General features: G+C 33.0%; 2 protein-coding genes across 4 annotated transcripts; both read left to right on the top strand.

The window, feature by feature from the left end:
- The first annotated feature begins 1,477 nt into the window (after positions 1–1,477).
- Positions 1,478–8,702, top strand: LOC18054289 (AP-5 complex subunit zeta-1). 3 transcript variants are annotated; one of them, XR_002903917.1, is made up of 18 exons: positions 1,478–1,742; positions 1,838–1,978; positions 2,537–2,628; positions 3,159–3,255; positions 3,598–3,641; positions 4,031–4,119; positions 4,771–4,862; positions 4,951–5,097; positions 5,268–5,351; positions 5,521–5,668; positions 5,823–5,899; positions 6,261–6,332; positions 6,970–7,017; positions 7,092–7,219; positions 7,317–7,473; positions 7,635–7,845; positions 8,070–8,308; positions 8,434–8,702. XR_002903917.1 is itself a non-coding variant. In XM_024177627.1 (17 exons), exons 1-17 carry the CDS (start codon positions 1,632–1,634, stop codon positions 8,117–8,119), a joined length of 1,788 nt encoding a protein of 595 aa, XP_024033395.1. In that variant the 5' UTR covers positions 1,478–1,631; the 3' UTR covers positions 8,120–8,389. The 3 variants fall into 3 exon arrangements, 2 of the variants coding, with proteins under 2 accessions (XP_024033395.1, XP_006452215.1); XM_024177627.1 differs by lacking the exon at positions 8,434–8,702 and having other exon boundaries at positions 8,070–8,389; XM_006452152.2 differs by lacking the exons at positions 5,268–5,351; positions 8,434–8,702 and having other exon boundaries at positions 8,070–8,389.
- A 1,937-nt stretch (positions 8,703–10,639) lies between these two features.
- Positions 10,640–14,295, top strand: LOC18054288 (homeobox-leucine zipper protein ROC2). The gene is made up of 9 exons (XM_024178474.1): positions 10,640–10,689; positions 10,860–10,950; positions 11,197–11,721; positions 11,809–11,910; positions 12,359–12,559; positions 12,669–12,840; positions 13,053–13,324; positions 13,733–13,828; positions 13,924–14,295. The coding sequence occupies exons 1-9, from the start codon at positions 10,682–10,684 to the stop codon at positions 14,293–14,295; spliced, it is 1,839 nt and encodes a 612-aa protein (XP_024034242.1). The 5' UTR covers positions 10,640–10,681.
- Positions 14,296–20,450: the final 6,155 nt, after the last annotated feature.

Below are 20,450 nucleotides of genomic sequence, written 5' to 3'. Positions count from 1 at the left end.
GGTAAAATCACGAGTACATGAAAATTTATCAAATAAATATTTGTTATATTCTTTACCTCCTTAGTCTTCAACCTATTGCTTACATTCTTATATTCGTTTTTTGAACTAAAACAAAGATTATTCATTTGTAGATCTATCAAATTAACCTGATTCTGTATATCTTTTCAAAAAAAGAAAAAAATTGATACATGAAAATATTATATAAAATTATACAACTTAAATAACATAATGGAAAAGCATAAAATAAATATTTTTTCATATAAATTTAATTAATTATTTAATTGAATTATAATTATAAAGGGTATAATTTAAAAGCCTCAATTTTCCTTCCTAGAGCTGGCCTGCTAGGGTGATATATTTGGTTCCATTTTGACCCAAGATCTTCCAAAGCCGTATGTCAAACATGTAACGGATAGAAAAACTTAAAAACAAAGAATAAAACTAACCACAACACAACTTAAACGTGAAAATTTATAAAATTCCTTGACTGAAAATTAAAAAACAAATTACATCACCCACAGATTACAAAATATAAATTTACTTAAATTGCCAGCATCACACCCTCGTTAATTTTATTTCATGCTCAAATCTCAATAACACCCAAATTTTTTTCACTCTCTCAAACTTTGAATAAGAGACTCAGAGACATTTTGTTCTCCGTAAGAGATTTTATTGGTTGAACAGATGAGAGAATTCTTTCACTGTTTCAATGCCTACAAGAAACTCACTCGATACAATTGGACCTAATATCTATACAGGTCCAAATATTAAGCTTTTTGACGCCATTCCAACTTTGTTATAAAACTCCTCGTTAATTGAAATTACCTAAATAATTAAAAATAAATTACCTAAATAATTATTAGGCCTTTTTGACACCATTCTAGCTTTGTTATAAAACTCGTCTTTAATTGAAATTACTTAAATAATTAAAAATAAATTAATTCCTCTTCTTAATAAAATTTCAATTAAACACTTAAACAAATTATTCTTTTAATAATTTTTTACATCTGGCTCATTTCATCATTTATTTTTATATTTCAGATTTTAATTGAAAATTTTTCTTTTTGAGAAACTTTTAAGAATTAAGAATTATGGAGATAGAAATTATGTGACAAGAAGAAAATAATTTGAGATTTTAGGATTTGCATACATTTATAAATAAAAACTTAAAAGAAATACTCTTTTTAGGGTGAAATATTATTGATAAAATGATTGATTTTAATTTATGAATTAAAATTTTATAAATTAAAAGGGGGTATTTTAGGGAATAGAATTCAAAAGGGGTGTTACATGGATTTTTGAGCGGTGGTAAAAGTTCCACTCGGGTCCGCAACTAATACAAACTTGGTTTCACATTGGGCCCAATCAAAACACTGGGCTGAATTTCGCCTTGTTGGAGTAAAACGCAGCGTTCAATGGAGAAGCAGAAAACGGTGCCGATTCTGGGAATTTTGCACTGACAGACAAGTCTCCCAGACAGACTCCGAGTTCGGCAGAGGAAACTTCTTTCGCCTATTCTCATTTTTGAAATCACAAACACGGAATAAGGAAAAAAGGGAGAAAAAAGAAAAACGAGAAACAAAAATTTGATTTCAGGAAACAAGAGAAACACTTTTCGAGTTCCAAAAAGAATGTCCGATCGAGACAGAGGCTGGGATTTCCATCTGCGAAACTTATCGAACAGCGCTAGAGACTCCAGTGTCGCCACCGACCCCGCCGCCGATCCTTCCGTTCTCCACTCTGTACGTAATTTTCGTTCCCGCGCGAATTCATTTAAACGGTGCGTTTGGTTGATGTCATAGTTGTTTTTCTTCTCTGTGTGTCTCTTTCTGAATAGGTTAAGAAGTTATACGAACTCTGTAAGGAGGAGAAAAACGATGACCTCGTGGCCAGAGTTTATCCGCTTATTAACAAGCTATTTCAACGATCCGTTGCTTCGCTTTCGCAATCTCGCACCTCCAATGGCCTTCTCTTGCTGGTATTGCGTCCCCCTCAAGTTCTGTTTATTTATTTTAACTTATTTTTGCTGTATTTAGCTTTAATTTGCTTAAAATTTTTTGTATCTCTATGCAATATTTACTTGTTGTGATTATTAGAAGTAGAATCCTACTGTGCTTCGGCTGATTCAGTTATGTATGCTCGTTGTGTAATTGGGAATGATTTTGGCTCCTCTAAAAATGCTTTAGCATCATCTAATGTGCTTTTATGCCTATTTGTAGCTTCATGCTCAAATAGAAAATTGCTATTTGGCATCAAAATGTATTTTTACTACTTTTCTTTCTTTTGGTTTAGAGGATCACTTACATGTTCTTCTGGAGAAGTGATTGATAGATGATGATCTTTCAAAAAGAGTTTTTAAGTGATTATATAAAAAGTATCTTTGTTCAAAAACAATTTACAGAAGCAATCGCAGTCATGTGTTTGTTTATAATGTTCTTTTTTAAAAGAAAAATAAAAATCCTGTGGTTTAACTTTTTTCTGCCAGTTACATTTTGTTAATATTGCTTAAATTTGTTGTTTGCATATTACACAACAGGATATTCTTCAGTTCTTCCTTGATTTTGGGGAAGTGGTTCTACATGATGCTGATCCAAGTATAAGGACGTTTTTCCGTTCATGTTTGAGCCGGTAAAGGATAAATTTGATCATTAAATGATATCTGTGATCATCACTTGCATACAGTGATGAAAGATGTGATAAATATGTATCATATTTTTAGAAAACCATTAATTAAGTGCTTATAAGTAAGAAAAGCAGTGAAAGTACTTTTTGATGTAGCTCCATACCTATAGATTCCTTGCAGGAGCATTGACATTGAAATGGGTGTTAAAGTACTGCCTCTTTAGAATTGTTGAGTTATTGTAAAATAGAGGCCATATGCACATAAGCAATGGACAACATACAAAAACTTTAGAATATTATTTTTGGGCGCTAGAACAAAATCCGTGCTCACCACAAACAAGCTTCCTGATAATAGTAGAGCCAAAGTGAAAAATGACGATCAATCTCCTTCTATAATTTGCCTGTGGTTTAGAGTATAGGCCATATGCACACAAGTAATGGCTTTTGCTCATGGATTTGTTTGAACATTATTGTGCAATACTATTTGCAATATCTAATTAGAGCACACCTGTATATTATTCTGATGTTGTTTACAGTGAGTTTGCAGATCCTGTTGTTGCAGAAGCAACCCTTGATTTTATAAATGTGAACAAGAAAAAACTTTTGAGTTCTTTCCCTACCTTGTTGCCACAGGTATGATTTAATATTTATGTTGCTCTTATGTTGTAAGAGTAGGTCTATCCCTAATAAAATTCGGAGCTGAAAATTGTTATTTGGCCGGACATCACACCTCTAAATATTCAACCTATCATCATTTAAAATTGTTTGCAATAAAACTTTAATAATTCACCCCAATTGTATTCAAATAATGTGAAAATGAAATTTCATTTGGCTTTGGATGAAATTTCATTTGGCTTTGGTCCTCTGATTGAACAGTGGAAAGTCAATATAAATCATTGTCGTACGGGTCTATTAGATACAATCAGCACTATTACAGTCATGCAACTCTGTCTGATATTAATGATCTCCTTGCAGTTCTTTCCTCTGTTGCTAAAGCTAATAGCATGGAATGGAGAGAAGTAAGTTCTCGTTTGCAACTGTTATTTTGTTTTTAATTATTAGATAAAATCAATTTTTATCGTTTTGTGTTTCTTATTCCCCAAAATTTAGTGGTGCTGGGTTTTATTCTCGCTAAACTGAAATCTTTGCTCTGGAGAAAGCAACAATCAAGGCTTCCCTTTTCTGAATACCCTTTATAAACTGTAAATTTTGAGGCCATAATTTATTTCTAGAACATGGAGATTTTGGAGTTCTTAATCAATATTTTCCGTGTTGTTGTGGTCTATAAATGGTTTTGTTGTAAAACGTTGATTATGTATTATAGTTTGAAAAAGTACAAAGCACTGTTTAGATGCTTTCTCCTGATAAACTATCTCATTTAGACCAACTTACTCATCTGGCTTGGCAGATTAGAAAAAGCATTCCTGAAGGTTTTTCCAGCTGTGATGTCATCTGCATCATTTCTTCCTCTACTTTCAGCTCTAGTGGATTTGCCAAGTGAGTTTGTACATTTGGCTTACCAACAAACTACTATGTTTTAGTGGAGTGGTACCAACACAATCATTTGGCCTTTTTACACCCCGATTAAAGTAGGGATATCTGTCTTTCTTAGGTTATGTGATTGGAAAGTGTAGGGCTTCAAATGAGACAAGCCAATTCTATGCTGTTCAAGATAAATGCACAGTTTGTTTCATTTCATAGGCTTGAAAGAAATATCCAAGCCTGGCTTTGAGAAAAAAGAAATATCCAAGCCTGGGTTTGAGAAATAAAACTTTACCGTAGGATTAATTCTCTTCTTCCCCATAGACGGTTACTAAAGTAATATACTGCTTCAATGGAAAATTTTCCACTGCTAAATCGGGAAGTGTTGCAATGTCAGAAGATTTAGAAACGCTAATAATATTTACTTCATAGCAGCTGCTTCTCCTTAAACTTTTCTTATTATATTTATTTTTTCTAGTAGGCAATGGGTTTTCTGAGTGGTTTACCCCAGTCACTTTCCCTTTCTTTTTCCCCTTTTTAATGAAGCCCTTTGAGCAGATATCTTGTTATCTTGATAGTGGCTCTGATTATCATGGATTGTCAAGCAGCATTACTCTAAAACTAACTTCATTTTAAACTTTTTTACCCCTTGTTTGTCTGTACTAGTTTTAGTTGTGGCCTTGGAGAAGGTAGAAAAGAGTTCAGGATCATTAATTGGAAGCAGCATAGCTACAATCCAGAAGAGTACGGCCCCTGAGGTTACTTTTGAGACCTTTGGAAATACATGGATCTAACCAGAAATTTGTGCTTAGTGCAACTAGTTTTACTAAATGCATATAAATGCAGATGCTGCTTGCACTTATGGATGAAGCCTATACTGGTTCAACCATAGCAGATGGAGGGGGAGACTCTGAATCAGAGGATAGTAATACAATAGATGTAGCTGATCCTCTGTTTCTTGAACTGCTGAAGGATGAAAATGATGGCCTTGCTGTATGGTTCTTTCCATGTCTATTTCTATTTTGCTACCAGGAAAATGCAAATGATTAATTTTCCCAATGAAAGAATTTTTCATCTTGTTGACAGTGTAGAAATATGGTTCTGTCTTACAGATCAAGAGCATTCTCATATATTCTGTTTCTTCTTTTCTTTTTTTTTGACAGTTTTATGTATTCATCTGTCATCTCAGTTTGGTTATTTACCTTCTCTGGATCCACCTGTTGCAGCCTTTCTTAATTACAACTTGTGTATTATTTCTTTTCCCTATCAGTGGATGCAATAAGTATTTGAATTGAATTCACATACAGTTTCAAAGCTATAAAATCATAGATTTTATTTCATTTTCCATATTGGGTTGAACATCTTTCGTGGACGGATGGGTGAAATAAGTTGACAGTGTAATTATGCTTATATCAGGAGCGACACTGGGCTTCTCCTGGAATGGCTGCAACATTACAAGCTGCAATAAATGCCCCTCCGTCTGATAGGTTGAAACAGATATTGAGTATGACGCCCCGGCTCCTGGACGTATATTTTGCTATAGCATTGCGAGATGTCAATGATTGTATGTCTATACTTCTGTGAATCTTCATTTAATGTGGGCAATTTTCCTCTTTTTATGAACTAATAATCTGAAAATTGCTATTGTAATGAAAAAAAGTTGTATTGCTTTCTGGTCAAGGTGATGGCAATTCTGAGATTTTCCCTCTCTTTGGCAGCCTTAATCTGTGCATTGATTCCCCAGCTTATGGCAAGAAATGCTACTCTGTTCCTTGACAAAAACTTTTCTTACGAGGTACTACCATATTTGGAAATGTTTTAAGATTCCATTTTAGTTTTTGCTTACTGCAAAAGCAATAATAAGATCTGGAAGCAGTGCATTTATGACATGTCGGGACTGGTAAGATCCACAAACTTGGATTATGCATATTTAGGGAAGGTCATGTTCTTTATTTCTGCCGCTTAAGGTTTCCAAAAGTAGGCAATGCATAAATGCACTGAAAAGAAGAAAATTATCTAGTAATTCACCAACACCTGCAACAGGATATAAATTCTTTCCTCTTCACTGAAGTATGGTAAATAATAAATTGTTTTCATTGTTACTGTTATTATTTGACCGTTGCCTTCTAATATTTTCTATTTATATATGCTTGTAGGTTCGTAAAAGGCTCTTAGAATTCTTGCTTGCTGTATTTCAGCGATCTCCAGATTTTATTGCGCTTTTGAAGGTATCGTCTCGCAAAATATTACCTTATAGTAGATATCTTATCATTTATATATTTCAACCATTTGATATTCAAGAGCTCTTCCAGTGCATGGTATGTTTGGGCATTTGACTTAAAACCTGAAGTACAAATCTTTTGTCAGATCATTGTGCAAAAGGCGGGAATCTTTATCAGGAGTCACTAACACTTACAAACTTTGAAGACATTCATCCATAATTATACTTGGAAACTTCTTTTGCATGGTTGTTGTTAATGAGTAATTCCATAATTGAATATTGAAAATGTGATTGTCATTTTCATGCTGTTGGCATGATTTTATTGCGCATTAGAGTTTTCTTCTCTTGAGATTGTGAAATTCTGCTTGCCAACAGCCCATAAACTTAGATATCTGTTTTAGAGAAGCCAGACGTTCAGAGGATTTAATGGCAGTTCGCTGTGAGTTCTTTTGTACGGGTCTGCATTTATAGTACTGGCAGTGCCTCCACTGCCAGGAGTCGGATAAAATATCTGAGTGATGGTTGTCAAGGAAAGTATTATAAATTATTTTAACTGTGCATTTCACCAACCATATTTCTGGTAGATTCTATTCCAACACATCATCTTTTATTATTTATGACAATTCAGTTTAACTCCTTTGCAGAAGCCTATAATGGACAGACTTGCAGAAGCCTATGATAGCCCTGCTAAGGTCGGTTGCTACATCCCTTTGACTGAAATGAATTTTGGTTTACAGAACAATTTGGTTAATGTTTTCCTGCACAGATGGAGTTGGCTCTACAATTGTGTTGGGCCATTGGGGAGCACGGCGGAGGTGGTGCATCTCACAAAGATGCAGCTCGTGAGCTCTTTGAAAATTTAGAACTACTTTTGTATGAAAACCTTTCATCTAGGTAAAATTTCAATAGCTCTATGTGAGCTCTTTGAGTTTTTCTTCCTGATCATTGTGATAGGTTTGCTGACTCTCATTTTTCCTTAATTGGAAAGCAGTGTTGGCTTAAGGCAGGAAGCATCTGTGGGCCCTGATAGTGAAAACTACAGGAAGTCATCACAGTCGAGGCTTTTATGTTTTGTTGTTACAGCTATTGCAAAGCTTGCCACATATCACCGTGAATTATTACCAAGGGCACGTGTTTCCTTGGGCAAGGTCTGTTTATTACTTTTAATTATCGTCTGTTATGATATCCCTTTTAAGAAAAAAACCTACATGTTCATGCTTGCTAGTGAAACACAAGAGAGGTGCTACATATCTGCAATATGTTTCTTGCCATACAATTAGAACTCATTAAGTTGGGTATTTGTTTCCAGGTAGCTCGATCTCGGATCTCAGATGCAAGGGTATGGAAGCGTGCTCGTGATTACTTGGGTTTAATGAATGACCCTGCAATTTGTTTGTCTATTCTGGGGCCATCAAGACCTTCACAACATGACATCCAGAAACCAGGAACTGTCAACTGGAGTGAAGGCGGAAGAAAGATGGTTGCACATTTTCCATTTTACATCCTTGGAGACCAAAAAGGTCAGGCATAGATTTTATATAAGGACTACTTTTGTTCCTAAAATATTTATGCCTAGCATTTAGAGAGTCTTTTGGACAACACTCAACCTGTAAGTGGAAAAGTGTATAAGCCAGACACTTTGTTCTTTCCAAATCGGCTCATCTGATATTTTTGGATGAGATGAGGTTAAGGTTTCTAATTCTTGCCATCTGCAAATTAATGCCTTTTTTTTTCCATGTTTCAGGTCCACCTTTCCGTGATTTTACAATTTCAGATATTCTTCCAAGAAAATAATGGCAGCCTGTTTGTAGGAAAGATACATCTCATGAGTTTCCAGATTTTGTTGGAGCTTCCAGAGTAGATATTGATCGGTTTCTTCTTCACCCTCAGCATCTTATTACTTGTATACTACATAGATACATCCTAGAGTGAAAAGTGAAAAGTTTTCATTCCCTCCTAATGTTGTACCACATGACTTTGAAGGTTCGAAATACTTATTTTGTGATCATTTCGAGCTTCTTTTATGTGAAATTTTTAATTTATATTCAGTTAACAATTGGTTTATTGTCTTGGACAAAACTTACCTGAATTTCTTACACTGTAATCAGCCTCCTACTGTATAGGCCATTGCTGGGTGACGAATGATCAATGTCCTTTTTATTTTTTTTGGAGAAAGGGTGACGATTAAACAAGAAGAGTGGACTGCTTATCAGACGATTAAACAAGAAGAGTGGACTGCTTATCTTACATGAATAGAAACTGTGCAGATTTCATAGAGAGTTTTCCGTACGATTTGGAGGGTTATAAAATGTTATGAAGCATTATTGAAGCCCTTTGATAATCATTTAACCTTCGTTTTTGGGCCTATAAAGTTGCAATTAGCTTACGTTAAATTATTTTTTGGGAAAAAAATATTCACTATCTATCCGTTTTTTTTATTTTTTTAAAAATACATAATTCTTTTATTTTTTTGCTGGAATCTCCTTGAAGTTACGTTTTATTTCACTTTTCTACTTCCGTTTGGAATTCGTTATAATATTACTGATGTCGTAGGGGCAAATCGGTCATTTCAACAGAGCAGCCCCAAATGACGTCGTTTACAACACATTGATCTTGGAACAATTCAATCCAGGCTTGACAGAGGGTTTTACTCCAATTGTTTCCAAAAATTCTTTAAAGATCTCCTTTTGTTATTCAGCAACTTTGTAATTTTCTTCAGAAAAAGCTCTCAAGCACAAGACCTCCAGGCCCTAGTCATTAAAGAAATGACCGATATGCTTTGTAAGCAAAAACCCATTACTGTTACTAAACCTAAACAGAGGTCCAACAATGGTGGTGTGTGGGAGACGCAGCTCTATTAAAGCAACATCCAAGAATGCTTATGGTAAAAAAAGAGATAGAAAGGATAGAGAAGTTGAAGAGAAACCGAAGGTGAATGAGAAGAAGGTTGATAGTTCGTTTGTGGGTATTGAGGATAAGGGTGTTAAGAAGAAGAGGAGCCAAGAGAGGTCTGTTTCGTTGCGGAGAAATTCAAGAAGTAGCAGTAGGAGTGGTGACGTGAAGCATCAGTTTGGTGGTAATGAGCTTAGTTCTCACGATACTTTGGAGGCTAAGACAGAGAATAAGAAAGAAAATGCTGTAAAGAAGAAGAAGCAAGGGGCTCGGGCGACCATAGCAAGGATAGTAAAATAGAGGAGGGGTTTACTAAGTTTGGGGGGTAAGGTTTCGGCTAGCCACTCTTTTTTTTTTTTTTTTACATTTATTTAGGGCAAAATTATAATTTTATATTTGGGGTAAAATGGTCATTTGATCAAGTTTCCGTTAGTTTTCTTAACCACGTGCAAACGGAGGTGGATGGATGCAAGAAAACCTTACTTTAGGTGGAGTGCAGTCAAAAAAATTAAGATTTGTGTATTTTTAAAAAAGTTGACAAAATCAAGTGGACGGTGGATATTTTCTCTTATTTTTCCGTATTTATTTTGATTGGATGAGGATATGATTCATGTTTTTACTATTATCCATAAAATTTTACTAAAAATTAATATTAAAACTAAATAAATAAAAGATTTCATGGTGATTTCAGACTCCAGGAGGTCAAAATATCATCGCCCACCAACATAAATCCCACCTGAAGCCCGCACTCGTGAGCGTGACTGAGTGACGGAACTGTAATAGCACCGAAGCACCTAAGCAAATTAAACGATCCACCAATCAAAACCCCAAAAAAAAAAAGGAGAGAAATTGCCACGTAGGCACCAAATCCTAACAACAACATTATTTTTCAACTTCTTATTATTACCTGGCAGTGTTGGTGTTCTACTCCTTTCTGCGTGCCCAACACATGCAGTAACCGCATAGTGACACAAAATTTCTCTGTATATCATATTTATCCCCAAAAAAAAAAAAATTTTATATCTCGATGTATTCTAGAGAGTGATAAATCTGTTCTGCTGATATTCATCTGATGATCATCATGTATGTTTATGTGATATTAGATTAATTTTCTGTCGTTATTTTTCTTTTCAAATTTTTTTCTTTTTCTTTTTTAATGCAAGAATGTACATTAATTTTGAAAAATGAACTCTATGTTTGTGTAGATTCAACATGAATCCTAAGCATTTCCCCGAATTTTCCCTTTTCTGTTGTTAATTTAGGTTTGATCTTTTGAGATCATTTTCTGATTCAAGTTATTTTTGTTCATTTTGATTAGATTTCTTGGAGAGAAAAGTATCACTATGAGCTTTATGACCAAATTAACCAAACTCAAATTTATGATGTGTCACAGTTGAAATTAAACATATGGACAAACACGATGATCATTTTCGTGACAAAGACGTGAACAGTGAACTAAGAGCCATGGAGATGTGAGTTCTTTGAAAATAAATTGAGACATATCACATATGTGGCTATTATTATTACACTTTTTTTTTCTATATAATAATTTAGTTTATCTTTTTCAGAAATTCTTGTTTATCATGTCATGTTAATGCTAATTTCTTTAGTTTGATTTAATTTTTTTGGGTATCAAAATAAGTTTTGTTGAAGGTTTTCGGAGTTCAGGTGATGAGAATGCGATGGACGTTAGTGGGCAATTAGGGTTTGAACGGCCTGATGTCAATATAGGGGTAAGTGGTAAAAGGCTCGCTGCATCAACTGACACATTAATTGTAACCTCGCTACCAAATTTTTTAATTGTAATTGAATAGTCTCATGTTTTAATTCATATTTATTCAACATTCATGAGACATGACCGTAAGATATACTATATGGTCATTAAAATTTCTAATGAAAAACCCTACAAGCATCTTCGTATTGGATTATATATGTAATTAACTTTTTATTTTTTGTATGATCTTTGCCTTGACTACAAGGTTGATGATGTGCATCAAAATGATGAAGATACCAGCTCCCCTTTACTTAGTGTTCGCGCTTCTCCACAAGATTCACCTGATTCTAGAGCATCAACTAACGTTACAAGTGATCAGATGAACCGAGCAAGTGACCTACTTATGGCCGTTTCAGTGTCTGCCGATACAAACAAGACCAGAATCACTGATCTTGCCTCTTCGGCAATGGAGGAGCTACTGAAAATGGCCCTCGAGGGAGAAACTCTATGGCATATCGATGGAGACGGTGAAAGTCTAAATGGCTTCGAGCATATGAAGGAATTTGGAAGTGTTGATGCAACATTGAGGGAAATTATGAGAATGGTTGAGGTAGGAGGTCCTCAATGTTTGCCTAACTTAGAGCCCAACGATGAATCTCCATCTGAATGTACAGATAGGCCTATGTTACCTAAGGAACTTGAAGAGGAACATCTTCACGCTGAAGCTTCACGCCAAATAGGTTTAGTTAGTACGAATCCAGCCAGTGTTGTTGAATGGCTAATGGATGTGGTGGGTTTTCCCATTTGTTAATTAGTTTTCCGTGTCATTAATTTTGAGCCATAATTAAATTCCTTTTTGTTTTGTTTTGATAATCAGAATCAGTGGTCGTTAGTGTTTGCAAATATTATCTCAAGAGCAAATCTACTACAGGTTCTATCAACAGGAGTGGACGGGAACTATGATGGCACACTGCAACTGGTAATTTTGTTGTTAGATGAGTTTCACTTCCCTTATTTGAATGCAAAATTTTACTAGAGAAAGTAGTGCATGCATTGAGAAATTTCAAATTTTCTAATCATATAAGAAATTTCTGTTTCTTCATATAGCAAAATGGTGATTACAATCAATTAACTAAAGTTGAGTTCTAGTTGCATTCAAACTTAAGTCTTTCAGTTCAACTTCATTTCCCTATTGCATGATCTTGTGAGAAAATTCATAAAGTTTCACATTAAGAAAAAGAGAATAAAGGTTCCCATTGGAATATGCAACTTCTAAATTGTTTTTACAATGAACTTTGATTACCGCAACCATATTTCTTGTAGATACAAGGAAATGCATTTACTCATTCACTGGTTTCCTAAGAAGTTGACTGTTTTCAATTTTTTTTTGAAAAAAAAAGGCTTAGTGACTAATATGATTCTTTCAGATGACTGTGGAACTTCATCTACCTACAGCACTTGTTCCTACTCGCGAGAGCCATTTTGTGAGGTACTGCAAACAGCTAGGCTATGGGACATGGGGTGTTGTTGATGTTTCTTTGGAAAATCTATTCCCTTATCCGGCATCAGGATTCCGAAGAAGGCCATCGGGCTGTTTAATTCAGGGAATGCCTGAGGGATGCTCTAAGGTATCAAGATGTACTTGTTAACTTACACAACTTTTAAGTCTACTTAAGATACTTCATTAAAGCTTATTTTTTGTTGCTTATCTCATGTCATGATCTTCAATATTCTTAGGTTATATGGGTTGAGCATGTGGCGGTGGATAATCGATTGGTTCAGAGCATTTATCGGCCTCTAGTTATTTCCGGTTTCACATTTAGTGCAAAGCGTTGGTTTGCTGCTCTAATCCGACATTGTCAATGGCTTGCTACTCTAAGGGCAAGAACTGCTCCTACACATGACGGCGGTAATTAATTTAGTACTATAAGATCTTCAATATGTCTTCTAATTCTTACGAACTTTGTTCACTTATGTCTTAAAGACGAGTTAAAGAGAGATTTTCTTTGTCGAAGATTAATGTAATTCCCTTTAGAAACCTTTTTTATTGAAGAATGCGTTTGCCTCTTTTTTTTTTTTTTTGTGAGTAAAGTTATAAGGCTTGATTTGTTTTGTGGATAGTATTACTACCTCAAGCTGGGAGAGAGAGTCTGTTGAAGTTGGCTGAGAGAATGACAAGAAGCTTCTGGGGAGACATTAGTGCTTGTAATGAAAATCAATGGATGCCATTACCTATAAGAGGAGCTGAAGATATTAGGGCAATGACCAAGGGCAGCATACCTGTTCCCGGAATGCCTCCTAGTAGCAAGATTGTTTTCACAACTTCCATCAGGCTTGCTGTTCCACCAAAGAGACTATTTGATTTCCTTCGTGATGAGAAGTCTCGAACCAAGGTTATATTTCAATTATGGTTCTTGATGTTTCATTCATGGAATCTCTTATTCTGATGGTCTTTTTTCTTAGGGTTTTGTTCTCATGGCCATTGTGGAATGCTCATCATATTGAAGGGTCAATTTGTGATATTAATTATTAACTAGGAGTTCTCGGTAGGGGATATTATAAAGGAGATGATTTTCTACCGTCATTTACACGATCCTTGTTTGATTGTTTTATGAACAAGTCTAAAAGTTTCTTACCTAGTATTGTTGATCATGCATATTGAGTTGTATTTAATCAACACTAAGCTGCTTGAATATATGAACTTTGCTTCAATAACAATACCTGATTATCCATTGAACTTCTCTTCCTTCAATTTTGAAACTCCATTGAACATTGTTTGTGTTCTGTGACATGGTATGCAGTGGGATACTCGTTTATTTGGACATATAATTCGAGAACTTGCATACGTCATTAATGGTAACAATCCAGAGAACCGTGTATCGATCTTGCAAGTAAATGTGAGTTACCATATTTCTTACTCCTTACATGTACAGTTTAATCAAAATTCCAATTGTTCAAACAAGTGAATGAAACTTTGCTTATTGATTTACAGGCTACGCCAGAGGAGGTCGAAATTTTTTACTTGCAAGAAAGTTTCAGCGATGATATTGGCTCTTATGTGATATACGCACCGGTTGATGCCCTTGCAATGTCTGGGGTTCTTAATGGTGGTAGCCCTGAAATTGTGAACATTTTGCCCTGTGGCTTTTCCATTTTACCTGATAGGCCACCATTGAATGGTCACGGTGATGTCCCTGGAAGCCTTCTCACTATTGCATTTCACATTATTGATCTAGCGTCCACTGAGGAATACATACCTCCGGAATCAGTGAAAACGATTTTTAAAGTCATAGCGGAGACCGCTTTCTTGATCAAGGCAGCTTTCACATCCGATAACGTACAAGGCAATTTAGCTGGTGGGTAAGCAAGTTCAAAGGCCTGCTGCAGCCTTCAATGATAGGTAAGATTTTCATATAGAACTTTTATCTTGGATAGATGCTTAATGCTCCTTAGTTCTGGAGATCTAGAGTTTATGTCTGTAGCATGTGCTTCTAGGGTTTATTAAAGCATTTTGCAATGTTGGTTTCAAAAAATTTAAATTATCGCAGCCGGTACTTAATGTCAATTCTTTGTTAGTCATAATAAAGTTTTTGGAATGGCTGAAGCAACTATATATTTGTTATTCTGAAGAATCAAATTCAATATGGAAACAAAAGACAAAAACAAATTTTGCCAATCAATACAAAAATTTATTGCTAATATTCAGGGAAACAATCCCTTGGATAGCCTCTAGTGGGTTCAGTTATCAAAATCATGTTAAATGTATCATTTTCATTTTTATCTTTTCAATCTGTAAAAATTCAGCCTTTGTGTTACCATGAATCAATGAGAGTGAAATACAAATTTTTCTTAATGATCATTAATTTCTTCAGTTTTTCTACAAGTCAACATTTTTTATATTCATGTTTTACATTCCTTCTTTCCAGTCAATACTTTATGTGCCATGTATGAAGTTATTTAGTATACATGGATGGCAAATACATTCCAACATTTCTTTTTAATATTGTTACAGTATTAAGGAGAAGAAGAAAGTGAAAATGGATACTGATATAGAGAGCTATATATGTTGCATTGTTGCAATACGGCAACAGATAAAAATCGGCTGATTGCAAGTGTGCTGTGATGGAAATGCCAGTTATTAGAAAATAATAAAGGAACAAATTTAAAACAGCTTATTGTAATGCTCCTTTAATTCTCTGATCTTTGCATCCCTTTACCTCTGTGTCTTGGCATGTGGTGTTACTGTCGAGTATAATTTGTTCGAGAGGAAATTAAGCCATATATCTAGAAGAGAAAGATATATAATTCAAATTGGTTTATATGTTTTGGGCATGTTTCATGAAAATGTTCGGTATGAATTACATATTCAATTTTTTGCAAACACTATTACGTTCGTGCCTTTTTTTTTTCTTTCTTTAGAGTTCATAACCGAGTTATTTTAGTGATATTTATGAATATATATATATATATATTGACCGTAGGGTCATTGAGTTTTCGACTTTAGTTTAAAAGATGAGGTTCTATTTGGTACTGTGGTAGGGCTATTATAACTTAAATGTTACAACACTAAATGTTTGATAAACTCGGTTTAGAAGAAATATTCATTTTATCTTAGTTAATTATATAATAAAAAAAACATCTCAATTAATTATATGATAAAAACACGTATAATATTATTAATATTTTTTATCAAAATTATTATTTAAAAGAATATCCAATTAGCATGCAGTATTATTAACTTTCATTTAATGGAAACTATTTTTTTTTTCCGATTATAGTTGTAGCCTAGCCATCCTTTCAATAGTCTTATAATGTTTAGGCAAGTCAATTTTTTTTTTCTTTTGGGGTATAAACAATTAAATAGATTGTCGCCCTCATACCGTTTCATCTTGCATATAACTTGTAATATTAGCTGCTGTAAAAAGATATCAAAGAAAAAAGATGTGTAAAACATTTAACAAGTTTTTGTAAGAATCATATGATGACAATGAATAAGCCCAATATGAGCCAAAATCACTGCAATTACAACATAAATATCTACAAATACTGCTGCCAATTTGCATGTAGTTAATATGAAAAGTGCGGTGGCCATTATATGGTGACCATCATGCTTCTTTTGTATCATTCACTCTGTAGTATAAATGGCTGCGAGTTTAAGCCACATTAAATGATAAAGATGGAATTGCATTTTCATTTTTTTTTTCACCATTCCCTAATTTTGTCTCATTTGAAACAATAAAGAATAGAACCCCGTAACTAATTACTCATTGTAAATAAAATAGATAACACAATTTTTTTTTTCATTTAATTTTAAGATTTAAAGACATCTAATTCATTTTATGATAGTTTTATCTAATAAGATAACAAAGAATACTAATAACAAAATATCAACAAAAACAACAGTGAACTAGCTTGAGTTTAAATTTCGGCTTAATTTATTGTTGTTTTTGTCACCATTTTACTGTAAAACCTCTCTATAATAATACTCTATACATGAATAATCTTTATATAGTTATAAAAAATTATGTTCCTAATTTGAACCTGTTATAAATAAGAATAAATTCTAAATTGCATTTACATAGTAATAATTATCTGTATATTGCAAAAACTATATGCTATGTTATAGTAAAGATTTAAGATGGAGTAAGATATTTTTCTAAAATTGTTTGGGGCAATAATTTATTCTTTAGACTTTTAATAAGATGACTTTAGATATTCTCAACACTACATAGATGATGGATATATGAATTAATTTTTTTGAAACTCTGTCTATCTTATCAATATCTAAGCATTAGATTTGACGTGCTCCATTAATTAATCATTAATGTAGCATAAAATTTACCTCTACATTGCTTGCATTAAAGATAACTAAGTCAAAATAAAATTTTTTGTAGCTAAATCTATATTAAGTTATAACGTCTTAATAGTGATAAAATTAATTGGTCCCAATAACACGACTATAAAAAGATTTACTATATTAGCATTTTTTATAATAAATAAGGGATTTAATGACAAAAAATAGCATTTTTGTCACATTCGAAACAATAAAGAATAGAACCACGTAACTATTTACTCATTGTAGAAAAAATAGACAAGACAATTTTTTTTTTCATTTAATTTTAAGATTTGAAGACATATAATTCATTTTAGGATAGTTTTATGTAATAAGATAATAAAGAATATAGATCTGGTTTAAATTTAGGCCCAATTTAATGTTGTTTTTGTCAACATTTTACAGTAAAATCTCTTTATAGTAATACACTATACAGAAATAATTTTTATATAGTTACAAAAAAATTTGGTCTTAGTTGGGCTGGTTATAAATAATAATAAATTCTAAATTGCAATAAGTTATAACTTTTCTAACTTTCATCTTAAAGAACTTGCGTCTACATAGTAATAACTATCTACATAATGCAAAAACTATATGCTATATTACATTAAAGATTTAAGATGGAATAAAATATTTTAAAAAAATTATTTGGGACAATAATTTATTTTTGATAATATTTTTTTTAAAATTGTTTGGGACAATAATTTATTTTTTATAATATTTTTAAAAAATGTTTGGGACAATAATTTATTTTTTAAACTTTTAATAAGATGATTTTAGATATTCTCAGCACTACATAGATGATATACATATGCATTAGTTTTTTTAAACTATCTTATTGACACGACTCGCCCCGACCTATATGTCGGATCCGAGGCGAATCATGCGGATTAATAACTAAAAATCAGGACACAAATTTAATTCATGAATATATATAAAAATGGTCTCTGATATAAACACATAACTACCTATGTGTCTCATCCGAAAATATATATTTAAAACTTGTACAATTCATGTCTCACTATATATGCTCACACTAAAATTATATATATATATATATATATATATATATATATACCATCTGCTTTTTGGAACAGAAAACAACATCTCGTAGATTTGCCTTATGAAAATTCTTTCGATAAAAAACAAATACCCACTAAAGCCCATCCAATCAGAAATCAGAGATTTTTCTTTGAATAAAACACATTTTTGTATATAAATCTGGAGGAAGACTTAGACTCCTAAGATTTTTTCAATTCTTCTCTCTCTGAATCTCCATTCTCTCTCTCTCTCTCTCTTCTTCTCTCTATGGGAATCAGGAATCAGAATATATATATAATCTTACATGTTTCTTTTGAAGAAAAATTCTTTTAGAAGAATGGGAAATTAATCGTGAAGACCAGGAACTATTCTGTAAACAGAAAAATTTCCTTGAAGCCTTCTGATTCCTAATCTGCACGAAATCCTATGGAATCCTGGGAGAAAAGGCGTAAATGTAATTATATATATATATAATAATAATGATAATAATAATAATAATAATAATAATAATAATAATAATAATAATAATAATAATAAAGTAGTGTACTAGTGCTTATATATAATCATGTGACATAACTCCACACTAAATATCATACATCAACAGACATGGAATTCATACATACATATATGACAAAACTGCATCAAATAGTACCCATGGGAAATAACTCTCAATACTTGCCGGAATCATCATCGCATGAGTAAAATGGGGGAAAAACCTCTCAATAACAGGCGGAATTTAACTACATCGCACATGTAGAGTGATATAACTCTCAATATACATGCGTAGAGCTTGTGGGGAAGGGTACATATAAGGTGATTGGCAATCAAATTTCATGACTTAATCAAATATATAATATACGTACATATAATCATAACATGATATTAAATCATATTATCAAACATAAATGCTTCACAATATACATAATAGTAATAATAGTATTCACTCACAGATCTTGTTTCAATCAAGGTCGTTGGGCCTCTTGTGGGTTTTTAGATTCTTGAATTTCTCCAAAAATACAAGATTAAAAAATTAACGGTTAGAACTTATATGAAGACTTATACGTAGGAGGTAAATTAAATAATAACTACTTAAATTTCATAAACCCATTACCCCTTAACTCACTGAATATATATCTAAATGCCCAATTCTATTTCCCGCAATATTTCCTCTTAATTCCACTTCTAAACTTCATTTCCCACTCTCGGCTTCTTCCTTTCTTTCGTCCTATTTCTTTTATTCTTTTCTTTTCCTTTTCTTCTCTTTTCTCTTGGTTTTTCTTATTTTCCTCTCTCCGGTTTGCTCTATTTTGGTTTGGTTATTCAAGTAGTGAGAAATAGGGGAAACACTTCAAGCATGCACGACAAGCACACAAGTGAAACATGCATGTGCTTAGTCGAAGCAAGCAGCTGTTGTTGCTTTTGAAATCAGCCACATGTGCTTCTTTTAAGCTTGCACGTTCATTACATTTATATCTATACATTAGATTTGACGTACTCTATTACTTAATTATCAACGTGGCACACATTTTACCTCTACATTGCTTGCATTAAAGATAATTAAGTCAAAATAATAATTTTGTACTAAATCTCTATTAAGTTATAACCTATTAATAATAATAAAATTAATTGGTTCCAATAATATGACTGTAGAAAAATTTACTATATTAGCGTTTTTGATAATAAATATTAAGGGGTTTAATGAGTTTTTAGAAAATTATATTATTACTAAAGTAACCGAATTACATCCCACGCAAACTAAATTTATTACAATGCATACAAATAAATAAAACAAAAACAAATTGAGGACTTGAAGCTTCTCAAGAATTTAAAAATGGACAATTGAATAACCCAATTTGTTTGTTCCAACCTAAGATGAAACATTGGAGAAAGTATGAATAAAAAATGTTGGGTCAGAATCATTTTATTTCCATAAAACCTTCAATAAATTATATCTTTATGCATAATCAAATAAATCAAGTGGACCACTTTAGTGTCTAACTTTCCAAGCTTATATCAAACACAGACCACATGGTTTCATAAGGTACAGCATTTTTCGTATTTATTCTTTAGAAAAAAAAAAACTTTTAAGGGTGCCACAGTCCACGGATACTGATAAATGTTAGAATAAGATTATTCACTAAAATAGAATGGTTAGCATCTGCTTGTTGGATTGAAATTTGAAAGCAAGCTATCGACCAGTTAAAATACTGCATGCATAGTGCATGCTTTACATTATTATATATGCATGGGCCATATATTTATGATGGCAAGTCTTTTTCAGCAATTTCGTGTACTGTGCTTGTGATCCATGGCCTATACGTAACAATACATTTGTTGTTTGAAAATGTTGCCTTGCTGTTGTGTATTTTCTTGGTCAAATTATTGAGATCACAGGCTGCCGAAAATATGATACATTTGTTGTTTATCAAGCAGATCAATACTTTTCTTGGGCAAATAGTGCTTGAGAAATAGGGACCATTTCGCCTGGCTTTACGAGTGGTCATGTGATCGAAAATTGACAGTTCCACTAGCATGAATCTGAAGTATATAGTACTACTACTTGCTCGAGAATTGTCACTTGGAAACTAAAAATTTTTGGATGTGACATTTGATTTTCCGAGAACTGGTTTCATGGAACACGTTAC

This window comes from Citrus clementina, unplaced genomic scaffold, assembly GCF_000493195.1.
Source record: "Citrus clementina cultivar Clemenules unplaced genomic scaffold, Citrus_clementina_v1.0 scaffold_1, whole genome shotgun sequence".
NCBI lineage: Eukaryota > Viridiplantae > Streptophyta > Magnoliopsida > Sapindales > Rutaceae > Citrus > Citrus x clementina.
Note: the sequence above shows the minus strand (reverse complement) of the source record. Positions and strands in the feature narration are given on the sequence as shown.

Bases quoted from the DNA above. Each gene is read 5' to 3' on its own strand.
- LOC18054289 (XM_024177627.1), top strand. From the start codon at position 1,632: ATGTCCGATCGAGACAGAGGCTGGGATTTCCATCTGCGAAACTTATCG. The intron at 4,863-4,950 runs GTTACTTTTGAG...ATATAAATGCAG, and splicing joins AGAAGAGTACGGCCCCTGAG to ATGCTGCTTGCACTTATGGA. The intron at 7,220-7,316 runs GTAAAATTTCAA...ATTGGAAAGCAG, and splicing joins TATGAAAACCTTTCATCTAG to TGTTGGCTTAAGGCAGGAAG.
- LOC18054288 (XM_024178474.1), top strand. The intron at 11,911-12,358 runs GTAATTTTGTTG...TGATTCTTTCAG, and splicing joins ATGATGGCACACTGCAACTG to ATGACTGTGGAACTTCATCT. The intron at 13,829-13,923 runs GTGAGTTACCAT...ATTGATTTACAG, and splicing joins TATCGATCTTGCAAGTAAAT to GCTACGCCAGAGGAGGTCGA.